This window comes from Macaca mulatta, chromosome 14 (genome assembly GCF_049350105.2).
Source record: "Macaca mulatta isolate MMU2019108-1 chromosome 14, T2T-MMU8v2.0, whole genome shotgun sequence".
NCBI lineage: Eukaryota > Metazoa > Chordata > Mammalia > Primates > Cercopithecidae > Macaca > Macaca mulatta.
Genome location: NC_133419.1, coordinates 119,233,395 through 119,254,567, shown reverse-complemented (window position 1 = coordinate 119,254,567; position 21,173 = coordinate 119,233,395). Strand labels below are relative to the sequence as shown.

At 45.3% G+C, this 21,173-nt stretch overlaps 1 protein-coding gene and 1 pseudogene across 5 annotated transcripts; one reads left to right on the top strand and one right to left on the bottom strand.

The window, feature by feature from the left end:
• Positions 1-728: 728 nt before the first annotated feature.
• IFT46 (intraflagellar transport 46) lies at positions 729-20,042 on the top strand. 5 transcript variants are annotated; one of them, XM_077964483.1, is made up of 13 exons: positions 729-870; positions 1,577-1,673; positions 7,957-8,036; positions 11,186-11,249; positions 11,669-11,808; positions 13,399-13,473; positions 13,637-13,730; positions 14,131-14,259; positions 16,381-16,502; positions 16,862-16,928; positions 18,577-18,637; positions 18,937-19,022; positions 19,419-20,042. In XM_077964483.1, exons 4-13 carry the CDS (start codon positions 11,241-11,243, stop codon positions 19,512-19,514), a joined length of 879 nt encoding a protein of 292 aa, XP_077820609.1. In that variant the 5' UTR covers positions 729-870; positions 1,577-1,673; positions 7,957-8,036; positions 11,186-11,240; the 3' UTR covers positions 19,515-20,042. The 5 variants fall into 5 exon arrangements, with proteins under 5 accessions (XP_077820609.1, XP_014971330.1, XP_077820608.1 ...); XM_015115844.3 differs by lacking the exon at positions 11,186-11,249 and adding an exon at positions 10,820-10,972; XM_077964482.1 differs by lacking the exon at positions 11,186-11,249 and adding an exon at positions 10,115-10,972.
• Positions 5,781-6,945, bottom strand: LOC705625 (large ribosomal subunit protein uL18 pseudogene; annotated as a pseudogene).
• Positions 20,043-21,173: the final 1,131 nt, after the last annotated feature.

Sequence of the window (21,173 nt, the reverse complement as noted above, 5' to 3'; positions counted from 1 at the left end):
CCACCACACCCGGCCTCCAATATTTTATGTTTCTCTCTCCCTGACTTCCCAAATTAATTATGTCCACAGTTTGAAAATATGTGTTCCTTACGTCTCCATTCACTCATTCCTCGATTCATCCACCCGATGAGCATTGTTAGTGTCTAATTTCTGCAATGTACTGGTGTTACAAAGTTTAAAAATTAATTAGACACAGATCCTGCTTTAAATAAGTTCACAGTCTTCTTTAGCAAATAAGAAAGACAGGACACAGAGTAAACTTTGAACCTCAGATACACAAGGAATAATTTATTACTGTAAGTATGTCCCATGCCATGGCACCCTGTGGAGGGGAAAGATTACAATGTAATATAGTGCTAGAAAAGGACGTACAGAGTGCTGCGGAATTTCCCCTGGAGAGTGTGTCTACATTCCTGTAAGACTGATCTGGGAGGAACTGCAACCCCAGAGATTGTTGTCCTAGGGGAACAAACGCAAACCCTGTTTCCAGATTGGAGGGCTAACTCTATACCAGCCCGAAATTTATCAACCGGCGTTGCCACCCGCAGCCGCTAGATGCCGTAACAGACGCATTTACTAAAACCATAGACAAACAGGCGACTTGGCCGCCCAGAGAGGCTTTCCGTGGCCCCTTGATTTTCTTCCTGCGCAGAGAGCCTTTCCGGGTGAGGCGTAACGTGCAGGAGGTCTCACGAGAGTGGAAGCAAGTCTCGCGAATTTTAAAATTTATCTTTTTGCCTAGCGACTGACAACAGGCTGGTTGCTTGGCGTGGAATGGTAAAGTGGCCTGGCTTTGAGACTGGAGTGAGACCCCAGCCCTAGGCTGGGGTTCTTTCCATTATAGAGGAGACGGATTCAGAAGGGCTACAGGTAATTAGTACTCACCCCAGCAAAAAGGGAACTGTTTTTCTAGAGAGGCTTAAGAGGACTCCCCTTTACCCCATTCCCGGTTACCTCTTCCCATCTCCGTGGTAACTGTTCCTTCGTCACCTCACCACCAACCGTTCTGCTTCCTTTATTCACCAAGAAACTTAGGTGGGATCCTATCTGCAAGATAAGGGTGAAACTGGAGGTGATGCTTTTCTGATTATTGGATGGGACCGAGAGACTGGAGTTTCCCTTCTCTTCCGGGACCCTCCCACCCCACCCCGTCTCACCCCACCCCACCCCACCCCAGAGGTGGCTCCAGAGACAGAACTCTTTCTAGAACCTCTACAGCCTCCCCTGAGAAACCTCAACAGCCTTGGCCATCCACATACGACGAATAGTGTTCTGCCCTCGCGCGTGATGGTACAGCTTTGGGAAGCTGCAGAAGTTGGCTTTCTTTCCCTCCACGATTCCCTCGTTCCTCAGCCAGCCTGCCAGCAGTTCCTAAATAAGGGCTGCAACAGAATGACTTAACTGCTTGACCGAGGGCCAGGAAACCTTAAGGAAAGTTTGGATGGGGTGACGGTTTTATGAAAAACTAGTTTCTTGAGTAAGGAAGAGGAGCCAATGCTGGTTTGGAATATACCTCCTGGCAGAGTGCTTGATGTCCCATGATAGGAACTATGTAATCATGTCTCCTTTTGCTTAGACCAAGGTTATTGAAAACCAGACATATGATGAACGTCTAGAGATTAACGACTCTGAAGAGGTTGCAAGTATTTATACTCCAACCCCAAGACACCAAGGTAAGAGAGGAAAGAAGAGAAATGGTACTCAAAGAGCAGGATGGATTCACAGTTGTCTTCAAGAAGTTCCTATTTTATAATAGCAAATGTTGACTTTCAGAGTCAATTTACTTCATTTGCCATTGTTTGTTTTCTAACTAGTTAAGGTGGAGAAATCATAGCCTTCCAAATTACAGGATCTTCCCCCAGTTCAGCCCTGTCACCATTTACTTCATATTACTGCTTTGCTCACTATCTGCCAGGAATTCACTGTACTGTTTTTTTTTTTTAACATGTTTTTCCTGGCTTTGAAGATGCTTCATAACCTCCCCTTAGACTGCAACCCCAACCAAAATCACAGTGGAATGTTTTTAACGGGCTGAACACTATTTATTTATTCAAGAAACTATTTTTTGCTTAATTTTATAGAGACGAGGTCTCACTATGTTACCAAGGCTGATCTTGAACTCCTAGCTTCAAGCAGTCCTTCCACTTTGGCCTCCCAAAGTGCTGGGATTACAGGTGTGAGCCATCGTGCCTGGCCAACAAGCATTTAAAAATGCCTACTGTATGCCAGCCTTATGCCTGGCACTTGGGTAAATAGTGTTAAATGACACAATGTCCTTGCCATCCCGATGCTTGTAATCATGGGAGGCAGATGACAAATGAGTACACACATTCCAAATGTGGTAAGTGCACACCGATGGAGGCAGATTGTTTCTGTTAAGGAGAGTAACAGTGAGGAAGGAGACCTACTTATTTTTATTTTTATTTTTTTGAGACGGAGTCTCACTCTGTCACCCAGGCTGGAGTGCAGTGGTGCAATCTTGGCTCACTGCAACCTCCGCCTCCTGGGTTCAAGCGATTCTCTTTCCTCAGCTTCCCGAGTAGCTGAGATTACCACACCCAGCTAACTTTTGTATTTTTAGTAGAGACAGGATTTCACCATGTTGGCCAGGCTGGTCTTGAACTCCTGACCCCAACCGATCTGCCTGCCTCAGCATCCCAAAGTGCTGGGATTACAGGCGTGAGCCACAACTTCCGGCCAGAGACCCACTTTTGATAGGGTGGTCAGGGAAGATCTAAAGGGGTGACATGTAAGACTGGTAGATGGCAGGGATCCAGACACTGAGGAAAAGTAGACCAGGAAGAGGAAACAGTATGTGAGATGTGAAAAACCTTGAAGCCTGAAAGAACTTGGCTTAGTTTGAGGACCTGAAAGAGACCAGTTTACGGTAGAGGGGACTCTACTGTATGATATGGTCAGATCAGAGAGGTAGGGCAGGAAGCATAATAAGCAGAGCTTTGGAGGCTGTGTTGCTGTCGTGTGTGGAATGGACTGTTGCGATGGCTGAGTTGAGATGATAGTGGCTTGACCTCTGGTGAGGAAGTTGACAATAAAGAAAAGAGGCAAATATGGTACAAGACAGATTGTCGTAGAATCACTAATACTTGCTGATGGATTCGATTTGACTCGAGTTAGGAATCAAGGATGACATCCAGGGTTTCTGTTTGTTTATTGTGGTAAAATATACATAACATAAAATTTGCCATTTTAACAATTTTTAAGTGTGCAATTAAATAACATTAAGTACATTCACAATGTTGTATGACCATCACCACTATTTCCAGATCATCCCGAACAGAAACTCCATACCCTTTTTTTTTTTTTTGAGACGGAATCTCGCTCTGTCGCCCAGGCTGGAGTGCAGTGGCCGGATCTCAGCTCACTGCAAGCTCCGCCTCCCGGGTTCACGCCACTCTCCTGCCTCAGCCTCCGGAGTAGCTGGGACTACAGGCGCCCGCCACCTCACCCGGCTAGTTTTTTGTATTTTTTAGTAGAGACGGGGTTTCACCGTGTTAGCCAGGATGGTCTCGATCTCCTGACCTTGTGATCCGCCCGTCTCAGCCTCCCAAAGTGCTGGGATTATAGGCTTGAGCCACCGCGCCCAGCCCTAAACTCCATACCCTTTAAACAATAGCTCCTGATTGCTTGCTTCCACTCTTCCCTGGTAACCATTATTCTACTGTCTCTATGAGTTTGCTTGTTCTGGGAACCACATAAGTGAAGTCATGCTGTATTTATCCTTTTGTGGCTGACTTCACTTACTGTGATGTTTTTAAGGTTCACTTGTATAGAATGTAGACTTTCTTTTTTAAAGCTAATATTCCATTGCATGTATATGCAAGTTTTTTTTTTTTTTTTTTTTTCTTTTTTTGAGACTGAGTCTCGCTCTGTCACCCAGGCTGGAGTGCAGTGGCATGATCTCGGCTCACTGCAACCTGCGCCTCCCGGGTTCAAGCGATTCTCCTGCCTTGGCCTCCTGAGTAGCTGGCACTACAGGTGCACACCACCACACCCAGCTAATTTTTTTGTATTTTTAGTAGAGATGGGGTTTTACCAGATTGGCCAGGATGGTCTTGATCTCCTGACCTTGTGATCCACCTGCCTTGGCCTCCCAAAGTACTGAGATTACAGGCATGAGCCACCACGCCTGGCCTATGCCACATTTTTTATTTATTTATTTATTTTATTTTTATTTATTTTTTTTTGAGACGGAGTCTCGCTCTGTCGCCCAGGCTGGAGTGCAGTGGCGCAATCTTGGCTCACTGCAAGCTCCGCCTCCCGGGTTCACGCCATTCTCCTGCCTCAGCCTCCGGAGTAGCTGGGACTACAGGCGCCCGCCCCTGCGCCCGGCTAATTTTTTCTATTTTTAGTAGAGACGGGGTTTCACCATGGTCTCAATCTCCTGACCTTGTGATCCGCCCACCTCGGCCTCCCAAAGTGCTGGGATTACAGGCGTGAGCCACCACGCCCGGCCCACATTTTTAAAATTCATTCATTTGTTAATGGACACTCTGGTTGTTTTCATGTTTTGGCTATTGTGAATAGCACTACTATGAACAGAGGTGTACAAGTGTCCATTTGAGTCCCTGTTTTCAATTCTTTGGGACCTAGCCACCTAGGTTTTTGACTTGAGCATGTTTGTGCTCTTGACAGCTGCAGATATTATAATTTGTTTTTAGTTTGGGCTAATTTAGTAAACAAAAAAATAGTGTTTAATTTGCATTTCTTTGATATAGAAATCATTTATCATGTTTTCATTCCAGTTAATGCCTTACATCTAATTACACTTTTATTTATTTATTTATTTATTTTTTGAGTCAGAGTCTCGCTCTGTCGCCCAGGCTGGAGTGCAGTGGCACCATCGCGGCTCACTGCAAGCTCCGCCTCCCAGGTTCACGCCATTCTCCTGCCTCAACCTCCCGAGTAGCTGGGACTACAGGCACCTACCACCACACTCAGCTAATTTTTTGTATTTTTAGTAGAGACGGGGTTTCACCATGTTAGCCAGGATGGTCTCGATCTCCTGACCTCGTGATCCACCCGCCTCGGCCTCCCAAAGTGCTGGGATTACAGGTGTGAGCCACCGTGCCCGGCCTATACTTTTATTTTAATTTAATTTTTTATTTATAGAGACAGAGTTTTGCTCTGTCACCCAGGCTGGAGTGCAGTAGCACGATCACGGCTCACTGCAGCCTTGACCTCCTGGGCTCATGCAGCCCTTCTGCCTCAGACCCCCCAGTAGTTGGGACTACCAGCCCATGCCCCCATGTCCAGCTAATTTTTTTTTTTTGAGATGGAGTCTTGCTCTGTCACCTAGGCTGGAGTGCAGTGGCGTGATCTCGGCTCACTGCAACCTCCACCTCCCAGGTTCAAGCAATTCTGCCTCAGCATCCTGAGTAGCTGAGATTATAGGAGTGTGCCACCATGCCCGGCTAATTTTTTTTGTAATTTTAGTAGAGACGGGATTTCACCCTGTTGGCCAGGCTGGTCTCGGAACTCCTGACCTCAGGGGATCCACTCGCCTCAGCCTCCCAAAGTGCTGGGATTACAGGCATGAGCCACCGTGCCTGGCCTAATTTTTGTATTTTTTGTAGAGACAGGGTTTCGCCGTGTTGCCCAGGCTGGTCTTGAACTCCTAGGCTCAAACAATCTGCCTGCCTCCACCTCTTAGAGTGCCAGGATTACAGGTGTGAGTCACCGCGCCTGGCATTAATTATACTTTTAATTGTTCAGAGTATTTAAAAGTTGCTCTTATCTTTGCTTACTGATTCAGGTTCAAACTTGTGACTATTATTTGCCAGGCCCTGGGTCAGTTCCTTGCACATAAATTTTTTCATTTGATCCTTATAAGAGACCGGGGTGAGAAATATTAGTGACCCATTTAGAGGTGGGAATACTGAGACTGAAAGAGGTTAAATCTTTTTTTTTTTTTCTGTCCATAAGTTTATTGTCTTTATCTGAAAAATCTTTATAGAAAATTGTTTCATTTCACTCTCAGCAGCCCGCTCCTGAGCTCTGAGGAAGCTGGCCTTCTTTTGAGCTACCTGATGTTTTTTCTGAGCAATGGACATTTTGGGACAGTTCCACCTCTGCTTTTTAACTTCTTCCTTGGGCTTATTTTCATAGACTGGATTCTCTTGTATAGCACCATGAGCTTTCTTATACATCTCCTCCATCATGTCTGGTGTTACGCTGTTCTTTTTGTATGGAGAGAACTGGTTCTTGTAAGCATCATCATCTTCTTCCATTAAGTAGCGCATATAATCTGCAACATTCTGTCCCATGATGTGCTTCTGGTGTACTTCTGCATTAAATTCCTTGCTTTCAGAATCATAACCAGGGAATCATTTGGTACTGTGAGGGATAGACAAGCCTCTATCCACAGCTCCCTTCAGGGCGCCAAAAACTTTATTCCCAGTGATAGTTCTGGCAAGGCCTGCATCCAAATAGCAGGTAAAGGCACCTGGCTGACCACCAATGCTTTCCACACTGTATTCATTGGCAGTCTCCTCCACTTGGCCTTCATAGATCTTGTTCATGCCAAACCTATTGAGAAGCCTGTGGGCCAGCAGCAGGCCAGTACAATACGCTGCAGCATAATTTGTCAGGCCAACCTTCACACCATATTTTGGCAGTTTTTGTGCATATGCTGCACAGACTGTATCCCCCTCTATATGGGCATAAGCAGTCTGACAAATGATATCTTTGTTTGTTACACGAACTATCATCCTGTATTTGGGTGTGTTGTATTTATTTTTATCCTGTATCACCAAGTGTTTCTGAGGATAGTAATCAGTTTTACCCACTCGTCTTCTTTTTTTTTTTTTTTTTTTTGAGATGGAGTCTCGCTCTGTCGCCCAGGCTGGAGTGCAGTGGCCGGATCTCAGCTCACTGCAAGCTCCGCCCCCCGGGTTTACGCCATTCTCCTGCCTCAGCCTCCCGAGTAGCTGGGACTACAGGCGCCCGCCACCTCGCCCGGCTAGTTTTTTGTATTTTTAGTAGAGACGGGGTTTCACCGTGTTAGCCAGGATGTTCTCGATCTCCTGACCTCGTGATCCGCCCGACTCGGCCTCCCAAAGTGCTGGGATTACAGGCTTGAGCCACCGCGCCCGGCCGCCCCACTGGTCTTCTAAATTTCACTTGATAGCTCTTAAAGTTGGCCTTATTCTTAACAACTTTAGCAAACCCCATCCTGCGGAACAGAGACCCGTGTCCGCGGCTCGACAGAGACCTGCAGGCACAGCAGCGCTAGGGGGTGGAAAGGCAAAATCTTTTTAAGTAATTTGTCTTCAAACCCACTCTTGGTATAAATTCAGCACTCTGTGCTTTACTAGTGTAAACTAAGGGCAGAGTGTATATTTTTTTCTTTGTCTTTCCTTTTTTTTTTTGAGACAGGCTCTCACTCTGTTGCCCGGGCTGGAGTGCAGTGGCATCAACACTGAATGCTGCTTACCGCAGCCTCAAACTTCTGAAACTCCTGGGTTTAAGCAGACCTCCTGCTTTAGCCTCCCGAGTAACTGGGACCACAGGCGCACACCATCACACCCAGCTAATTTTTTCTTCTTCTTTTTTTGTAGATGGGATCTTGCCATATTTTTCAGGCTAGGCTCAAACTCTTGGGCTCAAGTGATCCTCCTGCCTCCCCTTCCCAAAGTGTTGGGATTATAGGCATGAGCCACTGCCTCTGGCCAGTTTATATTATTTATGTAATGGCCGATAATTTGATTAGTATAATGTCTAACCCAATGCCTTAAGCATAGTAATATTTAGTAAATATATCTTGAATTGAATTGGCAGAGCCATGACTAGAATTCATCTCCTGTCTTTTTAGCTAGATGTTCCAATAAACCTTGTTTTATAAAATGGTTAGAGCATAAAAAGTTACAAACTAAAAAATATTTGTCTTTAAAAATCATTTTAACAATAATCTAAAGGAAAACCTTTTTTTTTCCTAAGGACTTCCTCATTCTGCCCATCTTCCTAACAAGGCTATGGCTGATAACAGCAGTGATGAGTATGAAGAGGAAAATAACAAGGTACAGTAATACTCACAGCTTCTTGTAGAATGTCTGCTTTGGGTTTTTAGTAGTTAGAGATTACACCAGTTTAATGCTAAACATTTCTTGAACACTCACCTTCAGTGGTTAGGGACTTTTGAGCTCATGGAGGAAAATCAGTTACAAAGAACCTTGAGATTTTGACCCTTCTTCAGGAATAAAGCCTACTATTACAATTGACTTTGGTGAGGAATTTCATGTAATGTAGGCCAGTGTTTCACAAACTTTCTTGATCATAAGGCTCAACTGAGATACTTATTTTTAAATATACAGATTCCTGGCTGGGTGCAGTGGCTCACACATGTAATCCCAGCACTTTGGGAGGCGGAGGCGGGTGGATCACCTGAGGTCGGGAGTTCGAGACCAGCCTGACCAACGTGGAGAAACCCTGTCTCTACTAAAAATACAAAATTAGCCAGACGTGGTGGCGCATGCCTGTAATCCCAGCTGCTTCAGAGGCTGAGGCAGTAGAATCACCTGAACCCAGGAGGTGGAGGTTGTAGTGAGCCGAGATCGTGCTATTGCACTCCAGCCTGCGCAACAAGAGCGAAACTCTGTCTCAAAAAAAATAAATAAATAAAATAAATAAATAAAATATACAGATTCCCGGTCCCACCCCAGAATCTCAAAAGTAAAAGCCTGGGAATTTATATTTTTTAGGAAGCAGTTCAGGTAATTTTATGCTAAAGCGAGTTTGAAATTATTAGTCTAGGCATTTTTTCATTATCAATATTTGTGATACTGTCAGTATTTTGTGAAAGAGATTTTAATTTTGAGGTCTTAAGACCCAGATACTGGCTGCTGTTATTCTGTGAACCTAGAGAACCACCCTACTTCTGTAAGAAAGATGGCAAGATGCCCATCTCTCTAGAAACATGTAGGACCTTAAAGTTGTACATGTGATTTCTTTTTTTTTTTTTTTTTTTTTTTTTTTTGAGACGGAGTCTCGCTCTGTTGCCCAGGCTGGAGTGCAGTGGCGCGATCTCGGCTCACTGCAAGCTCCGCCTCCTGGGTTTACGCCATTCTCCTGCCTCAGCCTCCTGAGTAGCTGGGACTACAGGCGCCCGCCACCGCGCCCGGCTAATTTTTTGTATTTTTAGTAGAGACGGGGTTTCACCGTGGTCTCGATCTCCTGACCTTGTGATCCGCCCGCCTCGGCCTCCCAAAGTGCTGGGATTACAGGCGTGAGCCACCGCGCCCGGCCACATGTGATTTCTTAAAAACCATTTGTGTTGGCCGGGCGCGGTGGCTCACGCCTGTAATCCCAGCACTTTGGGAGGCTGAGGCGGGTGGATCACCTGAGGTCAGGAGTTTGAGACCAGCCTGCCCAACATGGCGAAACCCCGTCTCTGCTAAAAATACAAAAAATTAGCTGGGCGTGGTGATGGGTGCCTGTAATCCTAGCTACTCGGGAGGCTGAGGCGGGAGAATCACTTGAACTCGGGAGGCGGAGGTTTCTGTGAGCCAAGATCGTGCCACTGCACTCCAGGCTGGACGATAAGAGCGAAACTCCGTCTCGAAAAAAAAAACAAAAAACAACCATTTATGTTTAGCCTTAGCACATTATCCAAAGGTTATGTTTTTTTGTTTTGTTTTGTTTTGTTTTGTTTTGAGACGGAGTTTCACTCTTGTTGCTCGGTTCACTGCAATCTCTGCTTCCCAGGTTCAAGTGTTTCTCCTGCCTCAACCTCCTGAGTGGCTGGGATTACAGGTTCACCACGCCTGACTCATTTTTGTATTTTTAGTAGAGACAGGATTTCACCATGTTGGTTAGGCTGGTCTTGAACTCCTGACCTCAGGCAATTCACCCGCCTCCGTCTCCCAAAGTGCTGTGATTACAGGCATGAGCCACTGTGCCCGGCCTGTTTTTTTTGTTTGTTTGTTTGTTTTTTGTTTTTTGAGATGGAGTCTTGCTCTTTCACCCAGGCTGGAGTGCAATGATCTTGGCTCACTGCAACCTCCTCGGCCTCCCAAAGTGCTGGGACTACAGGTGTGAGCCACTGCACCTGGCCTGATGGCTGCATTTTAATGGTTTTTTTTGTTTTGTTTTGATACAGAGTCATCTCACTCTGTTGCCCAAGCTGGAGTGTAGTGGCACGATCTCAGCTCACTGCAACCTCCACCTCCCCGGTTCAAGCGATTCTCATGCCTCAGCCTCCTGAATAGCTGGGACCACAGGCCTGCACCAACTCGCCTGGCTAATTTTTTTATTTTTAGTAGAGACGGGGTTTCACCATGTTGGCCATGTTGGTCTCGAACTCCTGACCACGTGATCCACCCGCTTTGGCCTCCCAAAGTACTGGGATTATAGGCGTGAGCCACCGCCCCAGGCTGACAATATTCTTAAAAGTTCCCTGTGCCAAAACTGCTTCCTATGTGACTAAGAATAATTTTGGCTAATCTTGAATTGAGAAAGAATGCTCTAGAAAGTTCTTATCAATCATATACTAATAAGGCATAGTCACTGAATAAATTCTGCAACTGTGTTTCATTATCTGCCATGCATATTACAGCTTAGTTAGAATATACTTTTATCTACGTATAATAAATTTGTTATTCTTAGAGCAAAATGTGACCAAAAGCAGTTTTTGGTGTCCTGTAACGTGTCACAATTTTGTGTGCCAATAGCTGCTTTACCATAAAAACAAATTAATTTTAAACAACTGGAATCAAACGTGTTAACCTCAGTATAAGACATGTGGTATATAGAAACCAAGTTTTGAAAACCTACTTTTAAAGGGGGCCAATTGGTCATCCTTCAGGTACTAAGGGAGGGCATGCCACAGGCTCCAGGCCACAGAGGCAAAGACATGGACCCTGTTCCACCTGCCCCTGAAAGTCTCAAGTGTCACCAGACCCCTTCTCATGGACTTGAGAGGGTGGGATGGCACAGAGAGAGCCAGAAGCACAGAAAGGTAGGTTATAATGCCAAGGACAGAAGAGCTGCTTATCTTGAGAGAGAATGTGTAGTCATTGCATGTAATTTATGGGGTAAGGGAAGGGAAATACGGATAGGTCAGATACTCCATGAAGATAAATATCACTGAACAAAAATGGAAAGTCCGTAGTCTCTGGAACTGCTGGTTAGATGGGCACAAGGTTAATTTTGAACTTTCTTCTTTTGATAGTTTCAAGCAGCTTACGCTGGGCAGTCTTGCAAATTAAGTACTAGATTTCCTCTCTATGGTCTTTGTGAGTATTAAGACCCCTAAAGTTTCTATTTCCACTTCATCTTCCCCGATTTTCTTCCAAAATAACTAGAGTTGCCATCTTCTTCTTTGAAAGTCCATAGCTTTTTGGGCCGAAGCTGTCTAAAGTGTATGCAGAGCGCTGAAGATCTAAGTAATATGTACAGTAGATAAACTTAGATGGAATTTATACCCCAGCCTCAAGTAGAGAAATGGAATATGGTTCTAGCAAGTGGAGTCCCCATTTGTAGCTGAGCAGGGGCAGAAGAAGGCTCTCAAGCCCCTTCTGGGAAGTGCTCCCTTCTCTTTCTGGTGATTAGGTGCCAGGTGGTTGGGGTATTGGTTAGAGCAATAGAGAACTGGGCATAGGTACGTTTGATTTTTTTACTTGAAGCTTTCTATGCCTGCCCTGCCCTATCTCAGGAGAAGAAGAAGACCTCACAGTTGACACCTCAACGGGGCTTTAGTGAAAATGATGATGACGATGATGATGATGATGATTCATCTGAAACTGATTCTGATTCTGATGATGATGATGAAGAGCATGGAGCCCCTCTGGAAGGGTGAGGAAAGAACACCCAAGCCAAGGGTGTTCTTCAGAATACCTCCTTCAAAACACTGGAGTGGGAGGACGTCAGTTAGAAGTGAAATTCCAGCATCTCTTTTGATCTCCTGTATTTAGGATTTTCAGGTGTCTCAGAAACCCAACATAATAATGAGTTTTCCTCCCTTTCTGACTCCACTACCTCATCCAGTCCTATAGTATCACTTGTACTATCTGAAACATTTGTGGGCTTGGGGATTACATGAGATTTTGCTGAGTAAATCTAAAAGGTGGTGGCCAGGCATGGTGGCTCAAGCCTGTAATCCCAGTACTTTGGGAGGCTGAGGTGGGAGGTTTGGTTAAGGCCAGGAGTTCAAGACCAACCTGGGCAACATAGCAAGACCTCGTCTCTACAAATTTTTTCTTTTTTTTTTTTTTTTGAGATGGAGTCTTGCTCTGTCGCCCAGGCTGGAGTGCAGTGGTGTGATCTTGGCTCACTGCAAGCTCCACCTCCCGGGTTCCTGCCATTCTCCTGCCTCAGCCTCCCAAGTGCTGGAACTACAGGCAACCACCACCATGTCTAGCTAATTTTTTTGTATTTTTAGTAGAGACGGGGTTTCACCATGATAGCCAGGATGGTCTCGATCTCCTGACCTCGTGATCTGCCCACTTAAGCCTCCCAAAGTGCTGGGATTACAAGCATGAGCCACCGTGCCTGGCTGCCCAAAAATTTTTTAAAAATTAGCCTAGCGTGCTGGTGTGTGCCTATAGTCCCAGCTGCTCAGGAGGCTGAGGCAGGAGAATCACCTGAGCCCAGGAGTTTGAGACTGCAATAAGCTATGATTGGGCTTCTGCACTCCAACCTGGTCAACAGAGTGAGACCCTATCTCAAAAATAAATTTAAAAAAAATAACACTGCTAAAAACACTTGTATAAAAATTTCTCTTTTTTTTGGTGCAAACTATTTTCATGTCAGATATTTAAATCTCTCTCTCTCTTTTTTTTTTTTTTTGAGACAGAGTCTTGCTCTGTTATCCAGGCTGGAGTGCAGTGGTACTATCTTGACTCACTGCAACCTCTGCCTCCCAGGTTCAAGCGATTCTCCTGCCTCAGTCTCCTGAGTAGCTGGGACTGCAGGTGTGTGCAACCACACCTGGCTAATTTTTGTATTTTCAGTAGATAGGATTTCAACCATGTTGGCCAGGCTGGTCTTGAACTCCTGACCTCAGGTGATCCCGCCCGCCTTGGCCTCCCAAAGTGCTGGGATTACAGGTGTGAGCCACCATGCCCAGCCCTAAAATCTCTTGTTGTACCTTTTCTTGTCATCCTTTCATTAAAAAAGGGTGAACCATTTATGCTACATTTTAACATCAAAAAATATTATATTTTGGATTTTCTGCACCTCTGTCCTTCAGAGTCAGAGATAATTGAGAGTTAAGTATGATCAACTTTAAAGTTGCCTTGCAAGCCACCAGGAAAGGCAGATATTGGAGAGGCAGAAGCTAGGTTTAGGATCATGTCCCTATAGTCAGTAACACAGCAGTACCTAGGACCCTGCCACCTCTGCTCTTCTCTGGCCACCTCGAACAAACTATTTTCCTTTTTCCAGGGCCTATGACCCTGCAGATTATGAGCATTTGCCAGTTTCTGCTGAGATTAAGGAACTCTTCCAGTACATCAGTAGGTGAGTACTAGGACCTCCCACCATACCCCACTATCCCTACCTTGCCCCAAACCTTTCCTACCTCTAGTCTGAAACAGGGCCATTCTCTGTAGATTTTTTTTAGCCTGAATAGTAAAGTAATTTTCTCTGACTGTCTCCACCTTCCCTTGGCAATATCTCCTAGGTACACACCTCAGTTGATTGACCTGGACCACAAACTGAAGCCTTTCATTCCTGATTTTATCCCAGCTGTCGGGGATATTGATGCATTCTTAAAGGTATAGTCAGTACATACTGAAAATGACTCCTTAAGTGTTTCTTCTGATGCCCCTGTTACTCTTAACAGTTTCCCTAATTTCTTTGACTAGCGTTGGCTAGTCATGTTCATTTCATTGGAGTTCTTAACCTTGCTCTCAACTCCAGTTTATACTCATTGCTCTTAAGTAATACTTAATATCTCATTATACATTGTTTGTCATGTATTTGCTTCCTAATTATCTAGGACAACAGGTTTATATTTAAGCTGCTATGGATCATATATTTTTTTCTGGATAGTATTGAGTACAGCAGGATAAGCATGCTTTTAATACTAGTAATAATGATGAACCAGAAGAGTTCTTCCTCTTTAACTTACTGGAAACATGTTCCTTTCTGCTTTCTTACCTTTTCCTTAACCAGGTCCCACGTCCTGATGGAAAGCCTGACAACCTTGGCCTGTTGGTATTGGATGAACCTTCTACAAAGCAGTCAGACCCTACAGTGCTCTCACTCTGGTTAACAGAGAATTCTAAGCAGCACAACATCACGGTAAGATACTAGCTTAGTATAGGCCCCAGCTGGAGAGGGCCAAGAGCGGAGGAGGCCTTGCTGGCACTCATACAGTTGACTTACTGCCTATCAAAAGAGATGGCAATCGCTTTTGGCCAGCCCTATTTTTTAAATGACAGCTTTATTTATATATAATTTATATACCAGCAAGTTTAGCCATTTAAATTGTACAACTTATTTTAATATAATCACAGTTGTATAGCCATCACCATTACCTAATTTAGAATATTTCATCACCTCAAAAAGAAACTTCATACTCATTAATATTCACTTCTCATTCTCCCACTTCCTCCTAGACCCTGGTAATGACTTCATTCCTTTATTACGGCTGAATAATATACATTGTGTGGATTTACCAGATTTTCTTTATTCATTCTCTAGTTCTTTCCACTCTTATTAATAATAGTGCTTTGAATATTTGTATACAAGTTTTTGTGTGGGTATATATTGTTATTCTGTTGGGTATATACATAGGAGTAGAATTGCTGGGCCATATGGAAACTCTATGTTTAGCCATTTGAAGAACTACCAAACTGTTTTCCAAAGTGGTTGTACCATTTTACATTCCCACCAGCAGTGAATGAGAGTTCCAGTTTCTCTACATCCTCACCAATACTTTTTGTATTTTTTATTCTAACCATCCTAGTAGGTGTGAAATGGTATTTATTTTATTTTATTTTTTTTTGAGACAGTTTCATTCTTGTTGCCCAGGCTGGAGTGCAGTGGTGCAATCTTGGCTCACCATAACCTCCGCCTCCCGGGTTCAAGCAATTCTCCTGCCTTGAGTAGCTGGGATTACAGACATGTACCACCATGCCCAGCTAATTTTGTATTTTTAGTAGGGACAGGGTTTCTCCATGTTGGTCAGGCTGGTCTCGAACTCCCGACCTCAGGTGATCCACCCACCTCAGCCTCCCAAAGTGCTGGGATTATAGGCATGAGCCACCAAGCCCCGCCTAAATAGTATTTCATTATGGTCAGTCCTGCCATTTTGACCTGTCCCCTTTCCATGGCTCCAGCAAATTATTATTTTTTTTGAGACAGGGTCTCGCTCTGTCACCCAGGCTGGAGTGCAGTGGTGTGATTGTGGCTCACTGTAGCCTCAATCTCCTGTGCCCAAGCAATCCTGCTACTTCAGCCTCCCAAGTAGCTGGGACAGACCACAGGTGTGTGCCACCATGCCTGGCTAGGTTTTTTTTGTTGTTTTTTTTTTCAATTTTTATTTTGTAGAGGCAAAGTTCTCCCTATGTTGCCTAGGCTGATCTCAAGTGATCCTCCTGCCTCAGCCTCCCAAAGTGCTAGGACTGCAGATGTGAGCCACTGCACTTGACTTTTTTTTTTTTTTGAGACGGAGTCTCGCTTTGTCGCCTAGGCTTAAGTGCAGTGGCATGATCTCGGCTCACTGCAGGCTCCGCCTCCAGGGTTCATGCCATTCTCCTGCCTCAGCCTCCAAGTAGCTGGGACTACAGGCGCGCACCACCATGCCCGGCTAATTTTTTGTATTTTTAGTAGAGACGGGGTTTCACCGTGTTAGCCATTATGGTCTCGATTTCCTGACCTTGTGATCCGCCCGCCTTGGCCTCCCAAAGTGCTGGGATTACAGGCCTGAGCCACCGCGCCCGGCTTTTTTTTTTTTTTTTTTTGAGACAGGATCTCGCTCTTGCCCAGGCTGGAGTGTAGTGGCACAATCGTAGCTCACTGCAACCTCAAACGCCTGGGCTCAAGCAATCCTCCCATCTCAGCCTCTAAAGTAACGGAGACCACAGGCATACACCACCACGTCTAGCTAATTTTTTAATTTTTAGTACAGACAAGGTCTCACTGTGTTGTCCAGGCTGGTCTTGAACTCCTAGTCTCAAGTGATCCTCCCACCTCAGACAGCCAAAGTGCTAGGATTACAAGTGTGAGCCGCCATGCCTGGCGTGGCTTCAGCAGATTTTATCAGGGTTTCCTATCCCCTTCATTTGACTGCTGTTTCATGTGGCAGCGGCTGCCATCAGCAAGCCTGAATATGAAACAACAGTGGATATAATGAGGACACTGTAAAAACAAGAGAGCTACTTCAGTGCCATCAGCTAGGCTTTCTCCTTATTTTCCTAGCAACATATGAAAGTAAAAAGCCTGGAAGATGCAGAAAAGAATCCCAAAGCCATTGACACGTGGATTGAGAGCATCTCTGAATTACACCGTTCTAAGCCCCCTGCGACTGTGCACTACACCAGGTAAGAAATACCACATTCTTTACAACAGTAACACATAGTAACCTTCACCACCTGTGAACTATTGCTCCTGAGAAGAGGCCCAGAGGCTGGGAACATATTTGATCAACCTGAGGTCCTGTGGATCCTGGCAACTGCTAGCTGAGATTGTAGACATAAAGATTGTAATTTCTCTAGTATTACTTAGCTAGCTCCTTCAAACCTCAGGCCTGAGTAACTTTGGTATGCCCAGTCTAGGTTCTTCTGAAGGCTTCCTGATGTGCAGATTGAAGACTTCTCCTTCATCCTAGAATATGCTGATCCAGAGGTTGCTGATGTTATCATTTCATGTTTCTTGTTCATATTTACCTTTATACTTTTAGGCCCATGCCCGACATTGACACACTGATGCAGGAATGGTCCCCAGAGTTTGAAGAGCTTTTGGGCAAGGTGAGTGGAAGGTAGCCGGAGGTAAGATAAGAAAATATGGTATTCGCTCTAGGTCCCAGTGTTTTTTCTCTTCCCTCATTATTATTATTTCCAACTTTTTCTTTTTTTTTTTTTTTGAGACGGAGTCTCGCTCTGTCGCCCAGGCCGGAGTGCAGTGGCCGGATCTCAGCTCACTGCAAGCTCCGCCTCCCGGGTTCACACCATTCTCCTGCCTCAGCCTCCCGAGTAGCTGGGACTACAGGTGCCGCCACCTCACCCGGCTAGTTTTTTGTATTTTTTAGTAGAGACGGGGTTTCACCGTGTTAGCCAGGATGGTCTCGATCTCCTGACCTCGTGATCCGCCCGTCTCGGCCTCCCAAAGTGCTGGGATTACAGGCTTGAGCCACCGCGCCCGGCCAAGTGATATGTTGTTAAATGAAAAAAGCAAATCATAGCAAGTTGCAGAACTATATGTACTCCATTTTTTGTAAAAAGAGAAAAGAAGTTTTAAGAAACCAGTAGTTTAAAAAGTTCACACTGTGACTTTTTAGTTTCTCTGTTTAGATTCAGAGCCTGTTACCTGAGTTAGAAGTCATGCCCATTTTCTCTGTTCATATGGTGTCCTGGGATCATTAGGCATTATAACACCAAGTAATGCATATATCATTGTTAATACTTGCCCATAACTTGGTATCCGTTTCTTTTTCACAGATTCCCACAGGAAAAGAGTATGGCAGTGTATTTTACCTATAAAATGTATGACCAATTCCATACTGATCGGGGGGAAAAAGTGGCATTTTGTATTATTTTGCTAGGCTGCCATAACAAAGTACCACAGACTGAGTGGCTTAGACATCAGAAATGTATTATTTCATAGTTCTGGAGGCTAGTAGTCCAGTAGTATACTGTCTAAGATCAATTTGTTGGCATGGTTGATTTTCCTTCCTTCCTTCCTTTCCTCCCTCCCGCCCTCCCTCCTTCTTTCCTTCCTTTCTTCCTTCATCCCTTCCTTCCTTCCTTTTTTTTTTGGGGGGGGGGGTGTTACTCTGTGCCCAGGCTGGAGTGCAGTAGCTCAATCTCAGCTCACTGCAGCCTCAATCTGCTGGACTCAAGCGATCCTCCCACCCCAGCCTCCCAAATAGCTGGAGCTACAGATACTCAGCACCACACCTGGCTAATTTTTTTGTAGAGATGGAATTTCACCATGTTGCCCAAGCTGGTCTCAAACTCCTGGGCTCGGGTGATCTGCCCACCTCAGCCTCCTACAGTGCTGGTATTACAGGTGTGAAGCCGCCATGCCCCACCAAGGGTGATTTCTTCTGAGGGGTCTCTCCTTGGCCATCTTCTGTCTATGTCTTCACATGGTCTTCCCTTTGTTATGTGTCTCTGTCCTGATTTCCTCTTCCTATAAGGACACCAGTCATGTTGGATTAAGGCCCACCCTAATGACCTTGTTTTAACGTAATTATCTCTTTAAAGATGTTATCTCCAAATATAGTCACATTCTGAAGTCCAGGGAGTTAGGAACTTAATATCTGAATTTTAGGGGAACACATTTCAGCCCATAACATGTGTCTTATGCTAGAAGCTCTTTTCCTTCAGAGAGAGAGTGGTTCTGGGACCACTGACACCAGCCTTTTGACTTTGGTCCTTCCCATGCCTCTTCCAGGTGAGCCTGCCCACAGCAGAGATTGACTGCAGCCTGGCAGAGTACATTGACGTGATCTGCGGTGAGTTCCTCCTTCCTTTCCTCGTCCCCATCTCTGGTCAGAGGCGCTCTAGGCTTTTGGACAGGCTTGTTTATTCTGGGAAGATAGCATCTTGAGTTTCAGCTTTCACGTTAAGCCCGTTGTGCTCTTTGGCAGCACTCGAAGGTGGTGTTTGGGCTTATGTGACTACCTGCTGGGTATTTAACCCCCAAAGTCATAGTGACACCCCATCTGCCAGGGGTTTGGCTATCCTAAACAGAAGTGCCCCTGATTCCCAGAGTTTGTTTGGTTCTGTTCCTGGAAGTTCTTCTTCATTTCAGCCATTCTAGACATCCCTGTCTACAAGAGTCGGATTCAGTCCCTCCATCTGCTGTTTTCCCTCTACTCAGAATTCAAGAACTCCCAGGTGAGCCAAGCATCAGGGGTTGACTTAAGCTGCAGAGAGGATCACTAGTTTCTACTGTTCTGAACCTGCTGTGATTGCATCCTATAGCGATGTAGGATGTCTCTGCCCAGTTACCTTTGCCCTTTCCCATAATTAGGAGAACAAAGGAGGCAGGGATGGGGTTTTCAAGGGGAAAGTGGAGGAAAAAAAGGGTGGGGGGAAGTAAGAGATGTGGGCCTTAGGTGAAATTAGCCGAGGATCTGCAGAGGATACTCATTCTTTCAGGAGAACCAATGGCCTCATGAATGGAAGCAGGAAGGAAATAAAGGGGAGTCATTTTAAAGAAATTAATTCTTGCTAAAATATAGCAACTAGCATATCCCTATACTCAATGTTCCCTCTCCTCTTTCCTTGCAGCATTTTAAAGCCCTCGCGGAAGGCAAGAAAGCGTTCACTCCTTCATCCAACTCCACCTCCCAAGCTGGAGACATGGAGACATTAACCTTCAGCTGAGACAGCTCCCAAGCTGCTGTTTCAAGGCCGAGCTGGCCCCTCTGCCCCAGCTGAGATGGACAGATCGTTGTCAGCTACTTGATGTCCTTGCCTATGCCACAGCTTGGGTCAGGGCCAGTGCATGCCCTGCTGCCCTCTCTGCCAGAGGGCACAGAACATGTTTGTTTAATGAACCTGCCTGCCTCAGATTGCTGTCCCTGGCGAGTTAATGCATCTGTACCACTGTGGGGATTTGAGTTAGAAGAATTGGAATTTCTGAGATCCCATGGAGTTTGGATCGGGAGGAAAGCTTAAAAGATTTCCTTTTTGTGGGAGGGATGGAATTGTTTTCTTTCCTTCGTAAAGTTAGTGGGTAAACATTTTATAAATCAAATGCTCTATTATATTGTCAGATTCTTCTGCTATTTAATGTGACAGAGAAAAGGCTGGCGGCAGAGACACAGGAACTTTGCTTAGCAATGGGCATTCAATGAAGAGTAGTTAAAGCAAACACATTTTGTGAAATAAAATGAAACCCCAATCCTCCAAGATTGGCAGTCGAGGGGAATCATTTTTCTGCTGGAATTTAATTTTTCTAAGGGTCTCTCTTCAGTTAATGCTGCCTTCCTGAGGCTGTCTGGCTCCAGACCTGTCTGGTTGTGGTCTCAGGGAGCGTAGCTATGGCAGTAATCTGGGTGAGAGGTGATTGGGGTGGCAGTAGTAGAGATGGACAGATTCAGGAAATATTTTGGAGTTCTGTCAGCCAAGCTCCAGTCAGGAAGTCTGAAACCATGCTAGTTATTTCTAACAAAGGGTGTTTAGCCAGGCACGGTGGCTCATGCCTGTAATCCCAGAACTTTGGGAGGCTGAGGCGGGCAGACCATGTGGTCAGGAGTTCGAGACCAGCCTGGCCAATAATATGGTGAAACCCCATCTCTACTAATAATACAAAAATTAGCTGGGCATGGTGGTACATGCGTATAGTCCCAACTACTCAGGAGACTGAGGCAGAAGAATCACTTGAACCTGGGAGGTGGAGGTTGCAGTGAGCCAAAATCGTGGCACTGCACTCCAGCCTGGGAAACAAAGCAAGACTCCGTCTCAAAAAAAAAAAAAAAAAAAGGGTGTTTAATATGGGGAATTGGCCAGGTGCAGTGGCTCATGCCTGTAATCCTAGCACTTTGGGAGGCTGAGGTGGGTGGATCACTTGAGGACAGGAGTTCAAGACTGGCCTGGCCAACATGGTGAAACCCTGTCTCTACTAAAAATACAAAAAATTAGCTGGATGTGGTGGTGGGCACCTGTAACCTCAGCTTACCAGGAGGCTCAGACAGGAGAATCACTTGAACCCAGGAGGTGGCAGTTACAGTGAGCCAAGATCGTGCCACTGCACTTCAGCCTGGGCAACAGAGCAAAACTCTTTCTCAAAAAAATATATGTAATAATATGATAAATTGGTTACAAAAGTGTTGTAGAGGCTGAAGGAGCAAAAGGGAGAATGGAGGGTACTGAGGAACATAAAAGTTAAGGGGGTGGTAGCCATTGCCGGCGCTGGTAGCAGAGGTGCTCGGCTGGGGCCAGGTCTTCAGTAGCCGAGGAGGTGCCACACTCGGGCACTGCTGACCACCACAGGTGTGTACTCCCACCACTACAGTGACTAGAGCAGTGGCTGCTGCTTCC

Coding starts and splice junctions, on each gene's coding strand:
- IFT46 (XM_015115844.3), top strand. CDS start 7,992: ATGGCTGATAACAGCAGTGATGAGTATGAAGAGGAAAATAACAAG. Junction 10,973..11,668: donor AGAGCCAGAAGCACAGAAAG/GTAGGTTATAAT, acceptor GCCCTATCTCAG/GAGAAGAAGAAGACCTCACA. Junction 11,809..13,398: donor CATGGAGCCCCTCTGGAAGG/GTGAGGAAAGAA, acceptor TCCTTTTTCCAG/GGCCTATGACCCTGCAGATT.